The sequence below is a fragment of the Planococcus citri genome, chromosome 5 (genome assembly GCF_950023065.1).
Source record: "Planococcus citri chromosome 5, ihPlaCitr1.1, whole genome shotgun sequence".
Lineage (NCBI taxonomy): Eukaryota > Metazoa > Arthropoda > Insecta > Hemiptera > Pseudococcidae > Planococcus > Planococcus citri.
The window spans coordinates 37696641-37722329 of NC_088681.1; the positions used below are offsets into that span (position 1 = coordinate 37696641).

General features: G+C 33.9%; 8 protein-coding genes across 11 annotated transcripts; 3 read left to right on the plus strand and 5 right to left on the minus strand.

Moving 5' to 3' along the window:
• Nucleotides 1-1146: 1146 nt before the first annotated feature.
• beta-PheRS (phenylalanine--tRNA ligase beta subunit) lies at nucleotides 1147-5109 on the minus strand. The gene is made up of 12 exons (XM_065365795.1): nucleotides 4888-5109; nucleotides 4734-4789; nucleotides 4514-4656; nucleotides 4369-4441; nucleotides 3726-3992; nucleotides 3461-3640; nucleotides 3214-3386; nucleotides 2384-2588; nucleotides 2139-2219; nucleotides 1809-2016; nucleotides 1566-1718; nucleotides 1147-1323 (listed from the first exon to the last, which is right to left on the minus strand). The coding sequence occupies exons 1-12, from the start codon at nucleotides 4943-4945 to the stop codon at nucleotides 1172-1174; spliced, it is 1749 nt and encodes a 582-aa protein (XP_065221867.1). The 5' UTR covers nucleotides 4946-5109; the 3' UTR covers nucleotides 1147-1171.
• A 347-nt stretch (nucleotides 5110-5456) lies between these two features.
• bai (Transmembrane emp24 domain-containing protein bai) lies at nucleotides 5457-6743 on the plus strand. Its single transcript, XM_065365801.1, has 5 exons — nucleotides 5457-5844; nucleotides 5920-6040; nucleotides 6120-6190; nucleotides 6263-6389; nucleotides 6474-6743. Exons 1-5 carry the CDS (start codon nucleotides 5653-5655, stop codon nucleotides 6593-6595), a joined length of 633 nt encoding a protein of 210 aa, XP_065221873.1. The 5' UTR covers nucleotides 5457-5652; the 3' UTR covers nucleotides 6596-6743.
• A 249-nt stretch (nucleotides 6744-6992) lies between these two features.
• NiPp1 (nuclear inhibitor of protein phosphatase 1) lies at nucleotides 6993-8651 on the minus strand. Its single transcript, XM_065365798.1, has 2 exons — nucleotides 8466-8651; nucleotides 6993-8372 (listed from the first exon to the last, which is right to left on the minus strand). The coding sequence occupies exon 2, from the start codon at nucleotides 8257-8259 to the stop codon at nucleotides 7231-7233; it is 1029 nt and encodes a 342-aa protein (XP_065221870.1). The 5' UTR covers nucleotides 8260-8372; nucleotides 8466-8651; the 3' UTR covers nucleotides 6993-7230.
• Nucleotides 8652-8785: 134 nt separating this feature from the next.
• On the plus strand, nucleotides 8786-10728 carry LOC135846606 (RNA transcription, translation and transport factor protein). Its single transcript, XM_065365799.1, has 5 exons — nucleotides 8786-8991; nucleotides 9069-9293; nucleotides 9379-9474; nucleotides 9549-9709; nucleotides 9778-10728. Exons 1-5 carry the CDS (start codon nucleotides 8931-8933, stop codon nucleotides 9979-9981), a joined length of 747 nt encoding a protein of 248 aa, XP_065221871.1. The 5' UTR covers nucleotides 8786-8930; the 3' UTR covers nucleotides 9982-10728.
• A 1474-nt stretch (nucleotides 10729-12202) lies between these two features.
• DNApol-alpha73 (DNA polymerase alpha subunit B) lies at nucleotides 12203-16711 on the plus strand. 3 transcript variants are annotated; one of them, XM_065365792.1, is made up of 10 exons: nucleotides 12203-12467; nucleotides 12539-12764; nucleotides 12833-12881; nucleotides 14767-14828; nucleotides 14909-15191; nucleotides 15260-15530; nucleotides 15602-15830; nucleotides 15908-16123; nucleotides 16194-16386; nucleotides 16460-16711. In XM_065365792.1, the coding sequence occupies exons 1-10, from the start codon at nucleotides 12392-12394 to the stop codon at nucleotides 16607-16609; spliced, it is 1755 nt and encodes a 584-aa protein (XP_065221864.1). In that variant the 5' UTR covers nucleotides 12203-12391; the 3' UTR covers nucleotides 16610-16711. The 3 variants fall into 3 exon arrangements, with proteins under 3 accessions (XP_065221864.1, XP_065221865.1, XP_065221866.1); XM_065365794.1 differs by lacking the exons at nucleotides 12203-12467; nucleotides 12539-12764; nucleotides 12833-12881 and adding exons at nucleotides 13906-14307; nucleotides 14385-14696; XM_065365793.1 differs by lacking the exons at nucleotides 12203-12467; nucleotides 12539-12764; nucleotides 12833-12881 and adding an exon at nucleotides 13905-14307.
• LOC135846604 (mitochondrial enolase superfamily member 1-like) lies at nucleotides 16669-19141 on the minus strand. 2 transcript variants are annotated; one of them, XM_065365796.1, is made up of 11 exons: nucleotides 18956-19141; nucleotides 18677-18844; nucleotides 18511-18613; nucleotides 18315-18430; nucleotides 18085-18239; nucleotides 17866-17984; nucleotides 17606-17763; nucleotides 17385-17519; nucleotides 17140-17311; nucleotides 16881-17065; nucleotides 16669-16807 (listed from the first exon to the last, which is right to left on the minus strand). In XM_065365796.1, exons 2-11 carry the CDS (start codon nucleotides 18749-18751, stop codon nucleotides 16724-16726), a joined length of 1302 nt encoding a protein of 433 aa, XP_065221868.1. In that variant the 5' UTR covers nucleotides 18752-18844; nucleotides 18956-19141; the 3' UTR covers nucleotides 16669-16723. The 2 variants fall into 2 exon arrangements, with proteins under 2 accessions (XP_065221868.1, XP_065221869.1); XM_065365797.1 differs by lacking the exon at nucleotides 18956-19141 and having other exon boundaries at nucleotides 18511-18606.
• Nucleotides 19142-19883: 742 nt separating this feature from the next.
• Nucleotides 19884-21433, minus strand: LOC135848363 (dynein regulatory complex subunit 5). Its single transcript, XM_065368264.1, has 5 exons — nucleotides 21009-21433; nucleotides 20745-20875; nucleotides 20483-20670; nucleotides 20149-20405; nucleotides 19884-20042 (listed from the first exon to the last, which is right to left on the minus strand). The coding sequence occupies exons 1-5, from the start codon at nucleotides 21285-21287 to the stop codon at nucleotides 19884-19886; spliced, it is 1014 nt and encodes a 337-aa protein (XP_065224336.1). The 5' UTR covers nucleotides 21288-21433.
• Nucleotides 21434-21793: 360 nt separating this feature from the next.
• On the minus strand, nucleotides 21794-25632 carry LOC135847237 (DNA helicase MCM8-like). Its single transcript, XM_065366685.1, has 14 exons — nucleotides 25268-25632; nucleotides 24975-25199; nucleotides 24664-24896; nucleotides 24452-24599; nucleotides 24121-24377; nucleotides 23950-24054; nucleotides 23716-23886; nucleotides 23420-23642; nucleotides 23185-23345; nucleotides 22903-23115; nucleotides 22713-22837; nucleotides 22412-22637; nucleotides 22175-22336; nucleotides 21794-22101 (listed from the first exon to the last, which is right to left on the minus strand). The coding sequence occupies exons 1-14, from the start codon at nucleotides 25350-25352 to the stop codon at nucleotides 21901-21903; spliced, it is 2535 nt and encodes an 844-aa protein (XP_065222757.1). The 5' UTR covers nucleotides 25353-25632; the 3' UTR covers nucleotides 21794-21900.
• Nucleotides 25633-25689: the final 57 nt, after the last annotated feature.

The window sequence follows — 25689 nt, forward strand, 5'->3', positions numbered from 1 at the left end:
TGCAAGCCTCCGCGTATCCACGTTTTTTCAAACTCGCTTTCTTTTGCGTAAGCTTTTGCAAATGAACGGGTTAAGGAATTACTTGTTTGGAGAGTTACCCACAACTCTTTTAAAACGCTCAATTGTTCAAAAATCATTATATTCTTTTGTCAGATAATTAAAATAAAAAATCTCGTAAACATGATAATGCAGCATCCTATCTTCTAGGGGGAAAAAGGATAAGTAGGATAAATTCGTCATTTCTGTGATATGAAATCTGTGGTTTATGGTTTTTGTTCCCCCACCCTTCCATGGGAAAAACCCGAAAAACGAATCAAAAACTAAATAAAAATTTAAAAAAAGTTCCAAAAATCCTTCTGTACTTCTGTAGTCCAATCTTGGGCAATCTTCATTCCATCAAATAATAAAACCTCGAAGTTGAGTTGAACCAACACACACTTCGAAAAGGGATGGAATAAAAATTATTTTTCAAAAATTGAACTCAATATGAAAAATTTTAACGATGAAAGGATTTGCAGTGACGGACTCTCTATGGTTTTTTCAGCCTTTCCCAAGCTGCATGGACATACTTTCTTCCTCTAATTGAAAAATTTGCGCAATGTCCAGTCCGAGTTATCGTTGTCAAATGATCAATTCCTAAAAATTCTATGCTTCCAATCAAAGGGCATCTATGGAACTAGAATCAGGCGGTTTTTTCACGGATATCCATTGAGTTAAAATTACAGATATGAAAACATAAGCTTTTATGCATACCCATTGTACAATCCACTCACTAAATCCTACGTAAAATTCAACCATCAGTTCATACGTAGGTACCTAGAACCTACCTACCTACCTACCATTCATTTTCTATGTCAGTTCATCTCCGACAGTCACTGTTTTATTTCAGAGAACATTTCGAACTCGTGAATACCTACGTATCAAAGAAGGTAGGCACTACCACATCATTTCACTTAAGTACGATTTCTTTCACATTACTCACATAAAAAAAATCAAAATCTGACATTACGACATTAAGGGTGTTCGAGCACTCTGCAGTCCATTCAGAATCTATCACAAGTGTTCAAAAACACAAATTTTTGCATTTTCTGTAAATTCTGTAGGTAGCTTTCTGCTCAGCGCTCGAACATCGCTATTAAGAAGATAAACACTCGGAACACTTTATTCGATTTTAAACAAAAGGTTCAATATTGAATTCCAAACAGGAACAAGGTAACGCTAAAACAAATTCTGTTACGACTTCTGGGTGTAAAATACCCATCACTCCGATTTTCTCACCCTTGTACAAAATATCGGCGCACCTTTCTGGGAAAAAGGTTGAATCTGCAAAAGAAAAAACAAGAAAATGATACAAAAAATCTTCGAACTCGGTTTCCTTCAATTTCATGAAATTATTTTGTCGGTGCACATTTACATCATTTCTGGGAATTTTGCTAAAATTCTTCATATTACATTATAAATATTAATAATTTAAATTTCTAAAAATTGTTATAATTTCATTAATAAATAAATATTAAGTTGGACTTCAAACATGTACTTTATTATTGAAAAAAAAAACCACATACCTTCGGCGCTTCTGATAGTGTAGCCTTTTTCTGCATCTCTAGGAACTTCTAAATATTGCATGATTTTATCTAGTAATCCGTGAATGATTTCAAATCCAGAGGTTTTACTGTAATACACTGCGCAGAGATGTCTTTCATTACGAGCTCCGACACCTAAAAAAATTAATTACGTAAGTGTTCTATTTGCATAGAATTTTCAATGAAAAACGTCAAGTTTAGGAATATTAGGAAAGTTGTGCACACCTGATTTTATTTTAAATACCACGTCTGATATTTCGAATACTCTGATAGGTAAGGGTAATTGTTTATTAGATGATACGGTTTTCAATAATCCAGGTATTAGCGTTGTTCTGGCAACTTGGAATTCCAGCGTTTTAGGATTACTCACGTGTACCGCTGGTATTTGATCGAGATCTTTTCTTAGCTTGGAACTGATATCGTTTCTGGAACACTGAAAGAATTATTACGAAATTAGAAAATTCTAGTTGTAAATACTCGATGCTCACGTATCAAATAGGTATTCAAGAGAAAACGATTTGTTATCTTAAAAATTGAAAAAAAAAAAAAACTAACCAAAGAAAATGTCAAAGCTTCCGAAAACCCATTGAAGGCGACATGATATCTCAACTGCTCAGTGAGTTTATTCAAAGAAAACTGTAAAAGAGATAAAAATCATTAATAAGAATCACCTTGTACCGCACGATTTTCAGTCCACCTACCGATACCTTCGCTCACTGTATCTACTCGTTGATTGGTTGTTTCGTCTAAGGTATTATGTAGTATGTATAAACATTGTGATGGAAAAAATTGTAGCATACCTGATTAGAAACGGTGCTGGTAGACGGTACAACTTTAGGGATATTATTGTATCCAATGCTAATAGCTACGTCCTCTATAATATCACACGGATGGATAATATCATGTCTAGAAGGAGGTACTCTAACTTCAACACTTTGACCTTCGGCCGATTGAGCATTTAAAGACATTTTATTCAACATTTCGACAATCTCAGATTCTGTACTTCTGTAAAATTTAAAAAGTGAAAATTCATTACAGAAAAGCGGAGTATTATTCAATTATTTTTCGAGAAAAGACCGAAGGGTGATGATCATTTGACTACAAATAGGTCGACTTGATGCATCATTCTCCTATAATAATTCATTAAAAAGGGAAAATACGGAGAAAATTATTAAATACATATACAATGCAGGCAGGAGGATTAATGATGCGAAATAAGATAACGTTTACCGGCTCAACAATGATAGCGGCGCTGCGACCGTCGTGAAAAACGACAACCGCGCGCCGAAGAAAATGATCAGTGGGTTTGTACTAGAGTAAGTTGTGAGCCCAACTTATAGATGAACAACAACGAAGACAGACAATAAAGGCTACTTGAAAATGAAACATTTTCACGATAATTATGTATTCAGGGTTTGAATGAGATGGCGTACTTATCAGTACCTTTTGTACGTCGCGTTGTGTACATATTTTAAATACACTAATTCGTGTATTAATCACAACTGCTGAAAGAGTTTATCGACTCTTTTATTTGTTTATCGTCACTTTCTCATTGAAGTATAGGGAACGGGAGAAGAAAACGAAAGTGGATTTCAAGACTTTCAATTTTAATTTCTTTTACAATACTAACTTGACACCGAGATAACCATTGATTTTCTTCACGCTAAGCGTTTCTTTACGGTATTTTAAATGAGGAAACCATTCTGTTCCTCTGGTCGACGTCACTTTACAGCCTTCTACGGTGAACGGTTCTTTGCAATATGTGCTAAATGCACAGACTAACGTATCCAATACGATGATAGCCTATGAATAAAACAAAGTCAAAAATTAGTCGGCGTATTTAATGGGCAGGTCAACTTCCAAGTATACCCGCTTACTTTGGTCAGATCAGTAGCTGTACATTCAATAAATATATTTTTCGTATCGACGGAAATTTTAGAGTGATCTCCATTGATGATAGGTGGTAAAGATAGGACGACACCTTCACTATCTAACACTACAGGATACACCGGACTATCTTTTATAATAGGCACATATTGTTTCAATTGAGCGTGATTCTGAAAAAAAAAACATACACATATTGCATTTTAGTAAACATTTACCTACACATACAAAATTATTTCAATGGTTTTAATTTTTTACCGCGTAGATGTCCATAAGCTCAACAGCTGAGTGTTCATTTTTCTGATTAAGAGCTCGAAATTTAATCTCACTCGGAGGTTTAGCATCGTAATAAATGGGAGGTTTAATGGTATCCAAGTCATGAGTACCAATAGCCACAAGCGTTCTTTTACGGCAGATATTATGATGCAATTTGTCTTGAAAATCAATGAAACTGTCATAACCTTCTTGGTTTAGGGTTACATTTCTTAAAACAGCGGCTACAATGAATGGTCTGATTTGCTGCGTCTGAAAAATAAATTAAAAACTATATAGAAGTGAAGCTATGATTAGGGTGAAATGCGAAAGAGTAAATTTGGGAAATAGATAACCTTTACGAACAATACGAACTGATAATCTTATGAAATCTACATAATTAATTTGTAATCAATCTAAAACATTTGCAATCACTAAATAGGTAATAATTTCTTCCGTGTTTATGTTCGACTAGGTAACTCCAACTTCCGATAACATAATAGGTATGTATTAATGTTGCGGAATGATTACATGACCTATTTTAAATTTTAATTTAACTCAAAACATCTACGATAAGCATACTTTAATTAAATATGAAATCTAATCATCGCCCAAGCATTGTAATACTGATTTTTCATAATATACTCACATTTTTAGAATTGTTGTGAACCGTAATGCAATCATTTTCTTTCAAAATACGTTTATATTCTGGAGCAATCAACCTATAAAATTTCAAATAAAGATTATTAAAAACAAAATCATACCCCGATGAGATGTATGAGAGAGAAACTAACTTTTTTTGAAAAATTAATAAGGCTTTACTCAAACCTTCTATGCACAGTAAATCATATCTGTTGGCAGGGATATCAATTTTATAAATAATTTCTTCAACTTCTTGTTTTGAGGATGGATTTTTCGAAGGGACTTTCTCCGATACCTGATAAAAAAAACGAAATTGATGAGGAAACGAATAGATGACGTCAAAATGACATAATTTACATGGGGTTTACTCACAATTTCGTCCAATTCTAAGCCAAAATCGAAGCATAGATCACGGAATTCGTCGTCAGCTGTAATCAAAAAACGAATATATAAGTCAAAAAATTGAACTAGATGTTTCGGTTTCCAAAAAAAATTGATAATTCCAATGCAATAAGCTGATACTTACAGTAAGTGTGACCCAGAGCTTTGAATAACTGCTGTTTGTTGATGTTTAAAGTTGGCATAGCGAGGATTTGGTTCTAGTATAGCTCGTCTAATTTCTTAAATAATTATATTAATTACTCAACTCCACCAAAGAATTAAACCCGATCATTTGTTCGGCAAAAACCTTTTGAAATCGAAAAACACAGGTGAAAAATACCGCAACATCACAACATGGCACTCCTCCCCGCCACTGCACACCAAGCACCCAAACCCCCACGCGTCTTGATTTTTACTTCCGCCATTTTTGCCAGCGTATTCATAACAGGTGTTACCAACATTTACGGACCATGTTCGCAATTTATTTTGTTTTTTTCATTTTTTCAGTAAAAAGAGTAAACAAAATTAACGTTAACAATTTAATTAAAAATTTTTGTTCATGATTGTAATTAATTTATTCTCTAATATCAAAATGATCTTGAATTCGGATACTTAAAAAAAATAATAAGGTTAATCCGTCGGGTTAATCTAAAAATTATTCAACAAGCACTATTCATTTTGGAAATTGGTAGTATTGCAATAATATACGTGTAAAAAATCCGGTAATTGTTTTTGATAAGTAAAAAAAGTGCTTCATTTGGCTGAAATTTCAGTTCTTTTTACTTGATAATTCATTTTATGGAAAATTATATCCCTAAATGTGGATGTAATTCGAATAATTGATCTCTCTAATATTATAATTATGTGTTAAGTTTTGTTACTTCGGAATTAAGTCACGCAATCATCGAAAATGTATCTGAACAGATTCACTGCTGCTATAGCATTTTGTATTATTTCTTACTTATTATGTTACGTCGAATGTATTATGTTTCATTTACCACCTAATTCTCAAAAATGTCTTCGAGAAGAATTAAGAGAAAATGTCCTCATCACTGGAGAATATGACGTGTCAGAAGCTCCTGGTCAAAGGGTCGACTATGTGGTACGATTTCATGCTTAGTACTCCGTATAATGTTTTTATAAGTGTTGCTTTTACACCAGGAATATTTATTTTCAGGTTACCGATTCGAAAGGACACATATTTTCACAGAAAGATGAAGTAAACAGAGGGAAATTTTCATTCGTTAGTGAAACTTATGACACCTTTGAAATTTGCTTCATCTCCAGGGTACCGCATCGTAAGTATTAAATTTCGTTCGTCTTAAAAATCGTCCAAATTTATCAGCTAGTTGATTTAATGCTTTGTTTTCTACACAGAACAAAGGACCATCTTCCATGAAGTATCTTTGAATGTGAAAACCGGAGTTGAGGCTAAGAGTTACGAAGGCGTAAGTTATTGTTTATTTATCAGTAAGTGGTACACAACTGAGAGATAATGCGAACTTTGTACTGTCGTGTAGTTGAATGAAGCTGCTAAACTCAAGCCAATGGAAATAGAGCTGAAACGTTTGGAAGATTTATCTGAATCTGTGGTCCAAGATTTTGCTGATATGAAAAAAAGAGAAGAAGAAATGCGAGATACTAATGGTAAACTTTATTCGTCATAATGCCATAAATTTATTTCGCGTTCAGCCAATCATTTCATACATGTTTTTCATGTTTTTGTTACAGAATCCACTACAAACAGGGTGTTCTACTTGAGTATATTCAGTATATTTATTTTATTGGCATTACCAACATGGCAGATATTATACCTTCGGAAGTATTTCAAGTCTAAAAAACTAATTGAATAAACATTTACGCTGTTAATTTATGTATAACATGTAAATTTTGTACATTATGTTCTACTATTAAGGGTAAACACTCGATTTTAATTCTTGCATTTCTTTGGAAAAATTATAAATAAAAATAAATTTGCTGTTTTGTTTTCAACTATACAAATTTTATATTATGTTATTTCGAGAATTCTGATATTTGATTAGAAAGTAATGAAATCGGTTGTAGGATCTTGAAAAAATCTGGTGTCGAGTGATCTAAACTAATGTGCCAATGAATTAGAGCATAAATATCTTATTAGCACAATTTTTCTTTATTACCTATCTCATTGAATGTTGTTGAATGTATTCTGACGTTCGAAGGGCATTCGAAAACAAGAAACGTCGGCAACAAGATAATGAAAATAATTGTGACTAATTTTCAAGTAACATTTAATTCATTGATCTTGAATCACATATAAGTTCAAAACCAATAAAATTATTATTTTAAAACAAATGATAATACATTACACATCTATATTCACATGAATGAAATATATACTTGTTCAAAGTGAAAAAAATACTTGTTAAAAAATGGCTTCATTGAAGCATTATTTACGTAATGATTTCAACAATGCGCATAACTTCAAAAAGAAGTTTTTGGTATAAAACTTTCAAACTAGCATCGAAGAAGTAGATGGTTTTTTGCCTGGCCATGCTTCTTTAGCATACTTCTTCTTTTTAGGTAGCAAATCAGCTTTAGTAGTTAATGGATTTTCCGGTGCCACTTTGAAATTATCCATCAAATCGACATCCGGTGCTGGATTTGGAAGAGGAAGCCCTAATTTGGCAACGATTGAGGTAGAATATGAAGAATCAGCTTTATTTGAGTGACTGCCTTCTTCATCTTCGTTAAAATGCAATCCTGGTATATCGTAATACAGATCGTGGTGATAATTTGAAGGAAACTGAGCACCTTTGCCTGTGTTCTCTTTGAACTTTTGTTGATAATCATTATCGTTATCTTCGATATGCAGCCGCTGCCTTTTTGTAGGAATCACTGTAGAATGAACTAAATTACGGAATCTACCAATGGTAGGATCAATATCTTCCGGATTTATGACCTCATCTTCTTCGTTGAAAGTTACAGAGTGTTTTTTACGCTTTAATTCGGATCGCGGAAAATCTCTATCCGAAATTCCGATCAACGTAATACGACGGTTTTGAGCGGTATTATATTCAGTGATGTTATCTAAGGCCAATTCATTTTCTAAATTAACATTGTCGTCGTTATCATCGTCGTTTTCAAATTCTTCCATAATAGGTAGATTAGGCATTTGAGGTCTGGCACGAAGAACATATACACGAGTAGAGTGACCGAAATGAAAATGACTATCTACAGGTAATATGGTCGGTTTTTGAGCTTCGATTTTCATTTTTCCGATGAACGTTCCGTGAGTACTGCCGAGATCGACGAGAAATCCTTTTTCTAAAAATTTATGGTATACAAACGCTGCATGAACGCGCGAGCATGATTGATGGTCGATGGCAAAATCACACATTTCTTGATTTCTTCCAAATAAATAACATTTTTTCTGATCAAGCATCAATTTCTGCACAAGTCTGTCACCTTTCAGTACATCTAAATGAAGACCAGTAGGGGGTTTTCCAGCCCAGCTGGGAATGTCGTAGTGGTTTGCCATATCGAGTTACAATGTTTAGCTTGTAAAATGTAACGAATTGAAAGTTGTGTTACTGCTTACACCGAAAAGTCTTGATTGAGTAACATTACCGATGCACCGGGCCGTAGTCCATCCTGAAAATCAATTATATCAATTAATGCGACGATTACAAGGCTTGGAAGTTGGAACTATTCAAAATGGGCATTTGATTCTATAATAATACATACCCTCGATAGTTCAACACTTCAAGATTTTGTAATACAAGCACGAGTAGGCTGCCAAATAATTGAGTGATAATCGTCTAATCGCTTACTATTTTCTAATTTCTTTCACGAAATTTTTCAATTCATTCATTCATCCATCCAGTGGACAAGGCTTCGCTTCGCTAATCGGTAAAGGCAGCGGTGTGAATTCGACCAATCATTGAGCTCGTTTCGCTACTGCCAATCAAAAACACGGGATTTTTATCATCTTGACATCTACAACCAATAGTAAGCTTTTCCGGTGTTTACATTTTTTTATCACCACAACCATTTTATCACTGGGGATTGAACCGCATCTCTCGAAATCTTGAGCGTCTCCGTGCTTTTTCCTTTCTTTTTCTTTTCAACCTAAATTTAGAGTTGCTTCTTGTAAAATAATAGACATTTTTACTTTATTTCAACTGGTATACAAACATTCTTCTCAATAAAATGTTCAAAAGAAAGTTATGTGCTCTTGAATACGTCAATGCGGAATCGTTCAACATCAGTGGTGAGTATCGCAATAATTGTAAATTAAAAAATTGTTCTTCTGTAATTGCTTGAATTTTTAACGCATATTTGTTGTAGATGAGAAGCAGTTTAGATCCTTAATTTTATGGCTGGAAGACCAGAAAATTAGACATTACAAGATTGAAGATAGAGAAGGATTACGTTTAATAAATTCTCCAGATTGGGATAAGAATTACAAGAAATTTTTGGCGGATGTTGGTTGTCCATTTCTAAATACTAAACGTAATGACCAGTTGGAATGGTTGATATGCTACGCAGTGAATTTGGAGTATTCTGATAATGGTGAGTTGAGATTCATTATCTGCTATTGGAATGTAAAACAAATGACAAATGTCACAATACTAATGTTTATAACCGACATTTTCAGTTGATAAGTACAGTAAAGTTACTTCATCCGAAATACAGAAGAAAAAGACTGACGCGCCGAAAATGATTTCATCCAATCCATTAGATAATTTAGATTGTGAGTATATATACTTCATGATTCGAGATTCGTCTTTCCAATTTTTTTTTCTAAATCACGTTATATTTTTTCAGTTGAAAGCGAGGAGTTCAAGAAAGGAGTCAATTCGTTGGCTTTAATGTTGAATGTGACCTGTCATCCCGATCATTTAATCACGTTGCAAGCAATCAGTAAAGTGATCTGTGAAAAACTGAACAGTGAAGCGTTGAAGAATCCCGATCTTGTGATTCCAAAAGTATGCGAGCATTTCATTCCCTGCTATGGTAATTTTTATAATGCTCTAATCGTGTTTTGTATTTTAAGGGGAAACCGTTTCCATTTGAGCAAGCCGATTTAGGATTTAATGCCGGAGACAAAAGTTTAATCGACGCCGGCAAAATTCTCAGGTTGATTTTTATTCAAGACTTGAGACGGTTGCAAACTGAAATAAACGAATGTATCGTCGAAGTTCAAAAAGTTACAGCAGATCCGAAAACTGATACCAAATTAGGCAAAGTAGGCTTTTAAGGCTCGGCCAAGTTTTAAACATCGTGTCATGTCATCCAACTTACGTAATAATATACCCATTGTACAGTAATTTTGAAATATTTGTTTTTTAACACGATTTAAAAAATGCAAGTACTTTCATACCTTATAATTGTTTTAAAGCCTTACCACATAATTAAACTTTTGTACAAAAATATTTTCTTATCAGTATAGAATAAAGCTTTGGAACGTACATAATGAATATTTCTTTCGAATGCAATAAACGGATGACTGCTCATTTACATCATAGAAAAATAGATACTCATTAAATAGTGTACAATTGCGCATAGTTAACAACACGAAAATAAACAGGTAGATGCCTCAGCACCATATTCATACATATGTTATGGTGCAGACTGCTCTTTTACATCGTAGAAAATTAAATACTCATTAAATAGTGCACAATTGCACATTATCAACAATACGAAACTAAACAGGTAGAAGCCTTAGTACCATATTCATACACATATTATGGTGCTGACTGCTCATTTACATCATAGAAAAATAGATACCTACTCATTAAATAGTGCACAATTGCACATTATTAACAACACGAAAATAAATATTAAACAAAAATGGTAAAAATATAAAAAATGATATTACAACACTTGATCATACTAGAGGAATAGCTATAACACAATATCAGCGAACTTCATTCTTATTCTTGGCATCTAAAGGAATATGAAATGGAGGCAGATCTAATAACCTAGCAGTTCCCAAGTACGCTAGTCCTGAAAAAAGAGTAACATCAGCATTTGTCGAAATCCAAGACGAATTATAAAGAAGTGCTATAAATTATACCTGATGAAAATCCAAACATTCCTACTTTTCCAATTTTTTGAAAATTACGTGCATTATAAGCGACATAGAAACCAGCACCAATCAGTCCTCCGCCGCTGATGAGTTTACAAGCGACACAATCTCGAGGTCTTTGCTCAATTAAAACCATATTACTTCAACTTTCATTAACGCTAATCACAATTAAAAATTCTACAACTTTGTACTTTCGAATTAGATATTCAAGAACAGAAGATTGATGAAATGATGAAAATTTTGAGAAATCTTTCGAATTTCGAAGGAGTCCATCTTGACCGGAATCGGAGCACATTATTGATGACGTCATAGCTCAACTTCTCGATGTTTATTTTCATGTTTTCATTAAAAGTTTTCATTTATTTATGTGGAAAAGGTCTCTTTTTCTACTTTTTTAGTATAAATAACGAAATACCGAATTATATAAATTTTGATGAGGACTTTTCTGAAGTAAAATTGAATTTCTCATCGAATGGTGTGAACAATTTTTGTTTTCGTGTAGAAATAAAAGACTTTATGAAGGTATTTTCATTCACGGATTATGAGCACATGAGTGTTTCAAAATCAAAATGTTCAGAATTTTATTCTGTTCGAAATGTTTTTTTTTTTACCCAAAGGCTCACTCAGCGTTTATTGTTCAAAATTCATTAAAGCTCCAAGTTGTGAAAACCAGAGATGCGGAGTAAAAATCGAACGTTGAGCTTTAATGAATTCATTGAATTCTGAAAGATAAACACTAAACAGTAGCAGCTTTGGATAAAAAACTATTTTGAACTGGATAAAAATAAAATTCTGAACATTTTTGATTTTGGTATTTTAAAACACTAGTGTTTTCATTGAAAATTTCGAGAAATTTCAATTCAATATATCTACTTACATAATAATTTATCCATGAATGAAAATATATAAAGTCGTTGTTTCTGTAATTCTGCTGGAAAGCAAACCATTCGACGAAAAATGTCATTTTAATTAAGAAAAGTCATCATCGAAATTTACGCAAATTCACTTTATTCCTACCAATAATGATTAATAAAGTCGAAAAACTGAATTTCTCCCATACAATTACCTGTGAAAACTCGGAAAATGATAAATAAACATCGAGAAGTTGAGCTATGACGTCATCAATAAGGTGCTCCGATTCCGGTCAGGATGGACTCCTAAATTAGAGGTGTTTTGTTTTGATTTTGAATTTTGATTTGGCCGATTGTCGTTTCGATTGAATGTTGAGCCATTTGCAAAAAAATTTCAACTTCGAGTTGTCGATTTTGACTGATTTTTTTTGGAAATTTCCGTCCCTCAAGTCTAAAATAGGCATAAAATTAAACCTACTACTTTTGGCAACGTTGTAAAACTCAAATTCCCGCCAATCACAAAAAATTCTCAAAAAATTTATTTTTGTTTCGTTATCAGTTGTAGATTTTTAATTTTCATAAAATAAAATCGGCGAATCGAGCTGTAAAATTGAATTGCAAAGCAGTGAATATTTTGATTCTAAAACCCCGAACGTAAGACAACGATATAAGAATTACATTATTCATGTGTATGACTTTGTGAATTTGAATACTGTGAACAAATCATCATGGTTGAACGAGACGATGTTATTGAGAACTTCAGTGACATGGGTATCGATTTACCGGAAGATGTCGTGGATAAATGTAAGTATAGATCCCATGCATTGTCCCATAATATTACTATAACTATAGTCTAATAATATGCTCTTGTACAGGTATGGAATTATGCAGATTGTATAAAATCGATGGAAGTGATCTGTTCGAAATATGGACATCTTTCTCAGCCACGAATCATGAAGATAACGTACCTACTATCGAATTATTGAGTATGATGGAAAAGAAAGGGTTTTTCAAAAGCACTACATCAAGCAAAGATAAAAGTTCTGAACAAAAGAGTATTGTAATACTCGATGACGATATGGATTTGCTCAACGTTGAAGAGTATCCTTTTCCTACATCATGCTAATGGTACGAGATTCTTTACACGTTTCCTTAACCAGAATAATTAGTACTATACCTTCGTCTCCAACTTTAAATCTTTCAAATACTGCTGAACAGGTAAGATTGATGAGAACAATTTTTTATATTTAAAATTTCGATTTATCAAGTAGAATAATTTGCCTAAATGACGTTGAATTTCATCTGATTCGATGTGTTTGATTCATGATTACATGTGTGTCTTGTCATGTTTTCATATTTTAAATGTATCGATATCAAACGAAATCACTACTTATTTATTTCATTAGTTGCTTCACTTAGTTACCTATGTCATGTATTTTTGAATTGTACTGCTTTATTGAGTGATCTTGTGGAAGATACATGATTATGTGTAAGAAAATCAAGTAATGTTGGAATCAGAAAATTGCTATTGTTAAAAAAGTCGTAAATTTACTTCGCTCTCAATTTGAAATCAAGATTAATAATTTGAAATTCGTTCATATTTGTTTTCCGAAAATGATTCGCATTTAGGACGATTACGTTATAATTATAATGATGATATGAGGATGAAGAGAAACGGAGCCGAGAATGTAGTTCGATGACATTATACACTATACCTACTTAATATGTATTTCTTAGGGACAAGCCTTTCCAGTGATAGATTTAGGATATTGCAATCGAATAGCGATACTCGAACTAGGAGTGAATTTGAAATTTGTATGTGAAGGATCAGTTTCATTTAGAATACTAATTTTTTTGTGATTATTAATTTTAAAACTTATTTCGCATGCTCCATAATGATAAACGAAGCATAATTATCTTGTTTCTCGATCGTACTCATTTGTCTCGTTCAATCAAATTTCAGTTCATTCAATTTTTTAATTTATTATTAAGGACGGTTCTCTCTCTCCACTCTTCCAGTTTCTCTCTCACTGGTCTCACTCTCGCACTCTCCTCCCGTCCTCATAATTTCGATTCATGAATGAAAAACGAAAAAAAAATCAAACTTGTTGAACGTGTTGAAAATTTTTATCCATCGATGAGTCGTTTTTTCTGCAACACCTTGAAACTTGGCAACATGGTTTCCGGTTTTCTGTAATCTTTTCAGCTACCGCGCTGCCGCCATCATTATCCAACCTTCTTTCAAATTAAATTGTAACTGTTTTGTGTCGAAATTGTTTATTCGGAATGTAATTTATAATTCAAGTTAAACGTATTTTATTAGAATATTAATGAAAGAATTAGGTCTAATGGGTTCCGTTTGTGTAGTTAGTTCGAGTGATCAAGTTGAATTCGCGCTATTTTTTTAATTCTAGCGGCCATCTTATGTTCTTTCATTTCTTTCGTTGATTTCTTTGATCATTTAGCAAATCCTTTGTTCAAGGCCAAGACGTCGCGTTGCTAAGAAAATAATTCTATGAGATGGACGCGGTTCGAACTTGAACATTTTTTCAAGCTTAATCCGCTTACCGGTAATCTTACCGTAAATTTTATTAGTAACGGAAAACAGAAACGCGCATGTGATGAATTATACTTGGAGCAACAGGTGGCACATTTTGAAAAACTATACCATTTGTTATTTCGTTAGAAAATGTATTTTTTTCAGACCGCAATTATTCGCAGATTATGCGGCGCAGTTCACCGAGGTCGAAATATCCGCTGTTACATCAAGCGCGTTCGTGTATCAATTAGCCCGAGCCTTCTTGTACGCCGTTGATTATAGTTGATTGTGTTTCTGGTGCGCGTTGTTTGAATATGTGACTAGATCCACACTCAACTATAACGCCGCGTTTCACTACCTCAGCAACGTGGAGAAGAAAATTCCTATTGAAATGCTAGTATCATTTGCATTTGATGAGCCAGGGTCTAGTGCTCGTTTTATGAGTTGTCGTGACTAGATCCCTACTCGTCTAGAGCAATTGTAAAGGCATGAATGTAATGAATTCGATGAGCTTTCTGAAAAGCTATTTCGATGATATCAAAATACGCGTATTTATGTTGTTAGGTTAAACTTAAAGATTCAAGACCAAGTGTTCCTCCTCCAGGTCCCGTTGCGTCGTTTTCGGAGTATGTATATTGTATATCTGTTCAAATTCTATCTTTATTTCATGTACCTCATCTCTGAGAAATTTGATTTCGGTTTTTAGCGGTAATCCTACCAAAGAATATACATCTCGAAAGAATTCCGGTCATGTTGTTTGTAATTATGGAAACCATGTCGATACATTGTCTTGGAGCACTTCGGAAAAGTACGCGCCTGAAGTTGAATTTAGCGAAGAATTTAACCCGGTGAATCCAAAAGTCCGTTACATGTTTAGTACGATTCTCGATAAAATCCAAACCTATAAAAAACAAGGAGATGATTTGTGTAAAGATATCATCGACAACAACGATCTGAAACCTCCAATAGAAACGCATCATATTACAATGGTATATTTTCAAACGTTGAAATTATTTCGCATTGTAATTTCCACTATAATGGACGTTTCGTATTACAGGAAACGGCAACATTTGCGGGTAGAATTTTATGCGACGGTCGTGGTAAGCTTAATCCGAGTTCTTTATTGTTGGAATGTTGCTTATTCAACATACGTGAAGAAAAAGTGAAACTAGAAGTAAACGAGGCGCCGGAATATAGTTTATTTCCCGGTCAAGTTATCGTAGTCGAAGGCAAAAATCCCGATGGTAAAAGAATCATCGCCGAGAAAATATACGCCGATGCTAAGCCGGATATTTATCCGGATTTCGATCCTAGCAAAAATTTACAAGGTTCGGGTATTCGTATACTTCGAAGAAAAGCGCATTTCCTTGAATTACTTATCTTTTTGTATGCATTGTAGAATCTTTACAAGTTGTTATCGCTTGTGGTCCTTTTATGCTTGCGAATGGATCGTATCAACCATTTTTGGACTTGAAAAAATACGTCGTTAAAAACCTACCTCATGTATTGATTATAATTGGACCTCTTGTCGATGCCCAGAACCCTAATATATTGCAGTTTGGTAATAATATGAAATTCATCGATTGTTTTGAATCACTCCTTAAAACTTTGATGGATGATCTTGAAGGGTAAGGTGTTCGTAAAATGAAATGATAATAATCTAGGTGTAAGCTTATCGAAAATTTAAATTGAACATTGAATTTAGGACGCATACCAAAGTAGTGTATACGAGTAGCTGGAGAGAAAGCAATTTGCATATAGTTTATCCTACGCCACATCCGCTTCATGTATCGTTCAAAAGTAAGAATTTGAGTAACTTGAAATTGGTACCGGACCCGAGTATTTTAGACATATCTGGATTCACTATTGGAGTTACAGCGTCTGATATTTTACTACATCTGAGTCCAGAAGAATTATGCCAGTGAGTATATTGTAATCCAACTTTGGTTCGTTGTGAACGCATCAATTCTAAAGATTTTGTGTTTTTTAAGCCCAAATACTCCTCAAAATGTGCCTCGTTTGTGTCGGATCGCTTCTCATTTACTGAAACAAAAGAGCTTCTATCCATTGAAACCATCTCACGATGAGATGTCCATCGATGCCAGATTATCAACCGAACACGCCTATATACCGTTGAAACCGCACGTTCTCGTTTTACCATCAAATCTTAAAAGTTTTGTCAATGTATGTAGCATGTTGAAGAATTTTCATCATCGATTTCAATTCGTACCTTCTTAACTGGTATATTATTTATTAGGTGGCAGATGATTGTGTGATAATCAACCCTGAACGAGTCGCTAAAGGTGAATATGGCGGATCATTTGCTAGACTTCAAGTCAGAAAAGCTACAGATGGTGAGAAATGGTCGCCAGCTACTCATATTTCGGCGCAAGTTATTAAAGTATAAATTATTATTTTGAAAACGTTCCTATATTTCGATTCGTGTGTATTAAAAGTGAGTATGTATTTATCGCGTGACGGTTTTAATTAAATTATTTTTTACACAGAATGAATTCTATGATTATCTTGTTGACCATTTGGTTCCTCGGGGGTATTCGTATTCTTGAAATATTTCTTCTTTGAAACGAACGCTGTAACCTGGCTCCTGTTTATCAGGAAGTGATTATGTAACTATAAAAAAAATATAAATAATGAGTCATAATGAATGGCTGACGTACTTCCGGAGGCATGTAGTTTCCATTTGATATTGTTATCTCGGTTGTGAAATGATCGTGTTCGTCGTCAACGTATTCGATGAATTGCCCGGGTTGAATGGTCGCCGATAAACAGATGTAGTCGAAGAATTGTAAATGTTGGACCATTTCACAAAGGCCGACACCTCCGGCGTGGGGACAAACCGGTACTAGAAAATGAACAAGACAGAGTTGATTCGATTGTCTAATATCAATTCAAAACAGATGAAATCTTGAGTTTTACCATTCAATTTTTTTGCCATGAGGTATACAGCTAAATTTTCGTTTATGGAACCAAGGCGACAGGAATCGATTTGACAGTATTGTATTCCTCTAGATTGAAGAAGTTGTTTGAAAATTACTCTGTTTGAGACCATTTCTCCGCTAGCTACTCCTATTCCAAATGGTTTTAAAGCCTATAGAAGATACAACTTGTGGAAAAAAGCTGTGGTGATTTATACATGTAAAATATTAATAGATTGTTCTTACTTTGGATATCGTTGCATGTCCTAGGATATCGTCCGGCGATGTAGGTTCTTCAATCCATAGTGGTTTATACGGAGCTAGCTCTTTAACGTACGCAATAGCTTCAAGAACATCCCACCTTTGATTAGCGTCGATCATCTAAATTATCGTGAAAAAATATTGATTTAATTAATGGATACTTTTTGATGGCAATTATATTTTGATTCCTTTTCACAAATGTTTACCAAATAATTTTCACTTCCAATAGCATCTCGGACGATTCCACATCGACGTTTATCGTCTTCTACATTTTCACCCACTTTTATTTTGAAACCAGTAAAGCCATCAGAAAGATACTTTTCGCATAAACTTTTCACTTTATCATCTGAATAACCTAGCCAACCTTTTGAAAACAGTATCCGGTGGATTAATTAAGCAGTTATAAATGCCATTAAGTAGCATTCCATGTAGGTGACGGAAGCTCTATTAGTGTACCTAGACCTACCCACTTGAGTCGTGTAAGCAGGATAACCATTGTTTCGAAGAAAAGTTTCACGATCAGATTTTCCCTCTACGTTGCGTTGCAATATTTCAATTGCCTCTTCTTTTGTTATAACCTCTGAACTACTCAATCAAAAATAACGAATTTGCTAGTAGCATTAAGTAGGTAAAGGTAGGTTCAACTTCAAAATAGACCCTGACTAAGTAACTAAAAATGTTTTACATGTATCGAAAATCGATGACTGAAACGAGCTGCTCGGGTTCCATGTCAACTAGTAGTTTCCAAACAGGTTTTTCTTCGATTCGAGCCCATAAATCCCATAGAGCGTTTACAATAGCTGCGGTAGCCAAGTGAATTACTCCTTTTTCGGGACCCAGCTGATAAAGTATACGTTTAATTAAAATATTATTACTGCCAGAATTTGTTTCATTATGAGATGTTGGTCATCCTACCCATCTGAGTTGAGTTTCACTGGTCAATTTTCTCCAATATGAAGCGAAATTCTTGAATATTGTATCATGATCTTGGAACAAGATGATATGAGAAAGAGCTCGGATCGCAGCTACAACTGTTGAAATTCGAATATTAGGTAAATCAGAACTGTATAAATTCATGCAAGCGAATATCTTGAAATTGTGTTTTTATTACCTATTTCAGTTCCACGACCCAAAGTGAATGTCATCCCATACCCTTTGTAATCGGTATCTGTATTTATGATGACGTAAGCACAAGAGTAATCCGGATCTGTATGCTTTAAAATTGAATTATTTTCAAGGAAGAAATCGAAGAAAAATAAAAATAAAACAAAATTTACCATGGCGTCTGTTCCATGACCCTTCTTTGATGTAGGAAACCGGACATCTTTTATATCGATCGACGTGATTTTCATGATGAGAATTTGTTTCAATTTGATTAATGATTATAGAGAGAATAGCCAACGAATGAATCCAAATTATCACAGCATTAATAGCTTTATAATCACCTGTAATCCATGTATTGTACGAGTATACTAATTACCATAAGTTCCATATGATAAATGTGTACAGTACCTAACTAAATTATGTCATAAAATATTAATACATATTAGAGGTACCTGTTTTTTTGAGGATACAGCTAGGCCATCAAGTAATATAGTGTTTGCATTAGATCGAAACTTTTCTCTGCTCATGTAAAACCATAGTTTGTTTTGTACATGTATTACGAGAAACCTACTATCTCAAGAGCAATGGAACGTTGACGGCGAGCTTATCACAAATAATTTGTGTATTGCCACAATCTTTGAAAACAAACAACCGTATCATTGCCGGGTAAAAATAAAATTATTAGAAGGTACTTTCAACTCATTTTTATGTTTACAGAGATAAAGCATTGCATTTTTTTCTTTTTTTCAATCAATTTATTGGCGTACCTACTTAATTTATTTTGTAGCATTCAGATTATTTGTACGTGACGTAGGTATAGGTACATAGAATACTGAATAACAATAGCCAATGCAACTACTAAAATAAATCAAGTGAGGCCTGGGTGACATTAATTTTGTTTACGAGTGAAAATATAAAATTATACGGAAGAACTATTCAAAGAATGAATAGCCTAAATTACATATTATGTAAATTGAAATTATATAATAAGCTGCAGGGTGTACCTCATTGAAATAATTAAAAAACCTAAATGTGATTTGTCGCCTTCAAATATGTATTCACTCAACCAAGATTTCATCGCAGGTGTGAAATAAGTTGCCTATTATTCTACATATTACAATCTTTTCTTTTTCGTCGTTCGCGTTAATAAATTTGCATACCCTTGCGCCGTAAATATATTTATGTACATATATTTAAACGCTGAGAAAAAACTTTGAAAGGAAGGGGCGTGGAGTGCGTATTTCTGATTCTGAATTCCGTGACGCAAAATTTCTTCTCGCGTTTTACATGTTAAATAAATTGAAATAAGAATAATTTTGTTGTCAAATTTTCTTTTGATTTTTTTACACAAATAGGTAAGTAAGTACCTACTGTTGAAATTCAAAACTCGAAATAAAATTTATTTTTACTCCTTCGATTTTCAGTCAGTTTTTCAGATATGCTTTTCATTTGAGTCGGCGAAATGTCATTCATTCTTAAATCGAGCCTCTGCAACGTATCGTTTTTACAAACAGCTTGGGCAATTCTATCTGTTTTTTTCTAAACAAAAACAACAAAAAATTTCTCACTGAATTTGGCTCATGCAGTTATGCAAAAATGCTTCATAGGCCACATATTCATCAGAATATTAACAATAAATACTTACATCATGTAAATGATTTACACTCAGATCGATCTCCAAAATATGACTGTTTACTACAATCAAATCGCATAAACTATCAATTGTACGGATACCTAATTCGCACCCTTCTAAAATTAATTTTTCAACACAGCTGTGCTTCGATATTGCTTTAAAAATAGCAATACCGCCATCATCCAGGATAAAATTCAGTCTCAAGTTGAGAACTTTTAACGAACGATAATATCCCAACGAAGAAGCTAGAGATACAGCTCCGTTTGGACCTAAAAATCGAGTAAGTATGTTACATAATTTCATTTTTGTCACATTTACCAAACATAAGTGTATTTTTTATACCCACCTATTTTATTATTCACTAATGAAAGCTGTTCTAACGAAGGCAGTTTGATGAGAAATTCGCTCAATATGGAAATGCATTCGTCATCTAAACCACAAGACATGAAATCAACGACTTGTAAACACGACAAAAGTTCCCAGTTGGTTAACAAGCTATGTAACTTGATTGGATTTAAATAGCAACGATGCATTCTGCGTTGAAATCAATCAAAATATAGTTTACTTGACCGATAAATTGACACAATCAAATAAAGTTCTAAACCTACTTGTAGTTTTGAAGACGAATCGTCCATTGTAAACCAATACCTATACTTGTACAGTCATTTTCAGTCAATTCGTACAGATTTTTTGAGAACTCGATGTCGCAATTTTTCACACCACAAGCTATGCTAAAATCCTAAGCCAAACGAGTACTACATTAATAAATGTACCTAATAAACAGAATTATGTATGTACCTATACCTATATCTATCGATATTTAAAACACACGCAATTCACAATTTGTTAGATCAGTTGTATGTACTACTTACTCGCAAATTCGATAATGATGACAGAATAAATTTCATATCAATATGTATAACATCCTCATCTCGACATTCCTCCACATCAGAAATTAATAATTGTTCGATTGTTAGTGATAATATGTAAGGTTTGAGCATTTCCAATAGTTCTTTGAATTCGATCATGTGAATATTGCTAGGAAATGTGTTTTCTATGTAGCTCTGCAGAAATTTCTCCATGTATAATCTTTTCCACGAACCTTTAAATTGAGGCATGAAGAAACCCTGAAAAATATCAAACAGAGCCATGTAGATTTGTGAGCGGATTGCATTATGAAAGTAGGTATACTTGAAACATGTTGATTGCAGACCAAAAGTTTTGTATTACCAATGGCCAATGATCGTAGCAAGCTCTTTCCCAATAAATACTTTCTGGTATAATGGCTGAAGAAAAAGAAAGCGGTAAATTGGTCGGTATAATATGCATAAGTTTAATTTTATTGGTTTCCGATATTGCGTCAGATTGGAAATAATCAGTGAATACTGTAAAATAATCGATTGACGTTTTTTAATCGCTGGAATAAATAGAATTAATGATTACACACGCAAATAAATATCCATTACATTCGAAATGAGTTGCTATACATTCCAAAGCAATATTAGCCAAACTTTTAACATTTCTGGCTTTCCAAGTGGTACTTTCTGCTTTCAATAATCTGTCAGATTCGTTTGAAATATTTCTCGCGATGTGAGAAGCTTCGTATAATTTGAATACATTTTTATCAACAGAATAATAATCTAGCACGTTCATTTCATTAAATTTTAAAAATTATCATTTTTTATTTAAAGTAATCAACATAATTATTAAAAAAAACACAGCCATTACTATAGCAACCGTTATTTAACCAATAAGTGTTGGTGACTAATCGGCGGAAAGAATTTGATACATCTGCTTTCCCTTCTGTAAAATAAATCCTTGAGTGTTCAATGTGGAAAGAAAGGTGGAAAAATTATCCACATTGACATTTGCCAAAGCTGCAATATCTTTCATTTCAGCAACTGAGAACGTAGAACGCGATAATGATTTCGCTTTACGGTGTATCATGGTCAAGAAGCGTTTGGCCTGAAACAATGCGATATAAATAAATAGGTACCTACGATGAAAAACTGGTCTTATTTAACGACATATAACATACTTGATTCCTAGAACTGATTCCAGATCCGTTTTGGGAACGTTGGAAATCCAATGTACCGTATTCGTCGGAATATGTATCCATCAGACTCCAATTTATCAACTCGATGACTTCTTGAGCATCTGAAAGAGTTGCTTCTTCTCTAAGCTCTAATTTGGCTCTGGCCTAAAATAATTTTCATCCCTCGATTAAAATTGATTAAGAAATTTCACTTCATAAAAAATTTTTCAATAAGCTCACTTGAGTTAATCTGACGAGTGAAAGTAATTGACGAGTTGTGACTGGAGTCGAGTCGCTGGTGTGATGGTTTTCTCTCATTTTCAGATAGAAACTTTGAAGAGTTTCTTTGGCATCTTGGGATAAAGTAGGCGTTTGGACGTATTTTCTCGCATAAGCTATATATTTTCGTAATAATTGTGGAGGGAGTAGGTCTAATTTATCATTTTGAGTCATTTTTAATCGTTCACTGACAAAACAAAAAAGCGAATTAGTTTTTAAAAATTTAAAATAAATTATTTTTCTCTGCCAGAGAAAAATTTACCAGAGGGGAATATTCCCACCAGCTTCGCTATTCTGAGATCTAGCTTCTGTGAATGTATCGTTTAAATCGATCTTGGCCCCCGAATGGATTTTCATCACGTGCTCAGATAATAACGAATCTAAGTGCTGAAAAATTCATATTTTACAATCGAATTTCAAAAAACACTGTTAATCTAATTCTGATTATTTACCTCGTTCGGTTTATCGAGTAAAATAAATACTAAATCGAATCTCGACAGCAGAGCTTGGCCCAATCTTAAATTTTCAGATACGGTTTTACCTTTATTATAATGACCTCCGGCTGGATTTGCGGCAGCCAAAACTGTAGTTCGAGCAGGTAGCATACAAATTACTCCTGCTTTGGCTATGCTGACGGTTTGTTGTTCCATCACTTCCAAAAGTGCCTAAAAATACACTAGGGATGTAATTTAAATATCAAAAGAAAACTAAAAAACATCATAAAAATATAGTACTTGATGCTGCGAAGACATTTTATCAAATTCGTCGATGCAGCAACATCCTTGATCAGCTAAAACCAAAGCTCCAGCTTCTAAAGAGAAATCACCGCCTCCTTCGCGAACCAATGTAACAGTTAATCCAGACGATGTCGTGGTGTTTCCACAAACGAATACACCTATTTAAAAATGGAAATACTTCACCATTTGTAATTTAAACTTACAATATTCTATTGATTAGGAAATATCCCACCTCGAGGAGCAACGAAACTACACGCTTGTAACATTTGAGATTTTCCTAATCCCGGATCACCTACTACAAGAACATGTATTTGTCCTCTAGATTCCATAGAATCAGTATCGGCGCCACCGAAAAGTGCTAACAGTAGACCTGCTTTGACCATTTCGTGACCATAGATTGTAGGACATACAGAATTGACGAGCAGTTTGAAAAGATGAGGTTCGGAATGTATTTCCTAAGAAGATTAATCAGAGTTGAAATCTTTCTTGATTTTAAATAATTCATAAATTTATTATCGGTGTAATTACTTGAATGGCGTCATAATCTCGTTGAGTAAACTGGACAGATACGCCTGATTCTTTATTCGGATTACCGGCAGAGTCGGTGTTTTTATTATTCGTGATACTGATTACCTCGATGTATAGAGTAAATACACTAGGTCCTTTTGTTTTTTTGAAATTTTCGTCCGCACTACGAACCTAAAAATAAAAACTTATCAGCGATCAAAAAAATTCCGAGCGATTCGTTTCAATAATAATTACTTTGACTATTCCGGTAATCTTCACAATGTCTCCTGGCGCACAAGTACCCACCAGATCGTCGCTCAATTCACACTCTACGGTACGTGGAACTCGACCCCCTTCTCTCTGCAACAAACATTGATTACTTTTCCATCACGTTCTGAATGTTTATAAACCTATTTTCCGACATACTTGATCATCGGGCACTATTTCTTGCACTTTTATACATTGCCAATCGAAAGTCTGAGTGTAAGGTGACGAACGTAAAGCAGAAAAGGTTTTAAAGTGACAGTCTTTATTCAAACACTTGGTCGGCTGCGTAAAGGCTCCATCAGGTTGCTTGACACACTGAATAGTGGAACATCCGCAGCATTTAAATGCCATCCAAGAACATTGCAACTTCGCATTACTAACGCGAATTATAGTGCCATTGATCGACACCAGTTTTCCTGTATAATTAAACAATGCATATTATCAATACCTGTTTTTATTTCTCAGTTCCCTTCTGAGAAGAAAAACTCACCGTAGAAATTCGTTTTTAAATTTTTCAACGGAGTAATCGTATCGTGATTACTGATTCGAGCTTTGATCAGAGGGATATCTATGGAGGTCGAATCTTCATTCACATCTTGCAAAGACATCGATTGTTCTTTCATGGATTTCCACACCACCTGGAACCATATTGATTAGTATGTATTTTTTCAAAATCAAACTTCAAACAGAATTTTTACCCACCTGATGGACAGCGAGTCCTAAGCAATCCAATGTATTGGATGGATTATCAGACAAATCTTCTTTGAATGAAGGCCATTTATCAGATAATTCGTTACTGGCATAGCACGTTTTCAAATCGAAAATATAAAATCTATTCTCTTCTACTTCTTCTTCGTTGAATAACTCTTTAAGATTCAGAACGAATTCTTCGGCTGCTTCAACTTTGCGGACGATTTCAACACTTGTTCTGTAATCTAATCCAGAAATCCGTGAATTTTGATACAGTGCAAATAATGCCTATAAATTTAACGTTGATTTTAAAACACGTGTACCATCGTCAGGAAAGTACAGTTTCCATCCAGCGTACGGCGAGCATCTTATTTTGGCATGATTATGAGGAACTGCTGAAGGTGTGTTTGCGGTCTGAGGTGAAAAAGAATCATCGGAAGTAAAAGTGAATGTATCACTAGGATTACTAGAATTAACATTGGCAGAATTGTTCAATGACGAATCATTATTGTTTGCCGGATTGACTCGACCTCGTTTAGAAGTGGAACCTAGAACAGATATTTATATTATTTTTCTGGATTTACAAATAGTAAGTTCATGAAAATAATAATTTTACCTCTTCCTCGATAGTTGTTTCTGGCTTTGTATTGACCCCGCCAGAAATTTTTCTTGAAGGGATACGGTTTGTTGTTGTTCGGCATATCGCAGACTAAATAGTAGAAAATTAAATAAAATACCAAAAATGTTAGTTTTACACCGTGGAGGCAGATGAACTTTATTCCCGCCAATTCTCAGGTTCCATCATTTTCTTCCAGCTTTAAAAATGGCAAAAAATACAAAGTAGACAACTCTACGAATGCATTCGGATTTTGATACAGATTTTCAGAATGGTCTTAAATATCCAAAAAATCATTAAATATCAGAAGTAATACAACAACTTTCCCAACTTTAAATAATTTTTGGAAATTTTCAAAATTTTTTTATCACTGTTATCAAAAAAAAACATGCAACGTACCTGAACGAAACTTTAGCGCCGGA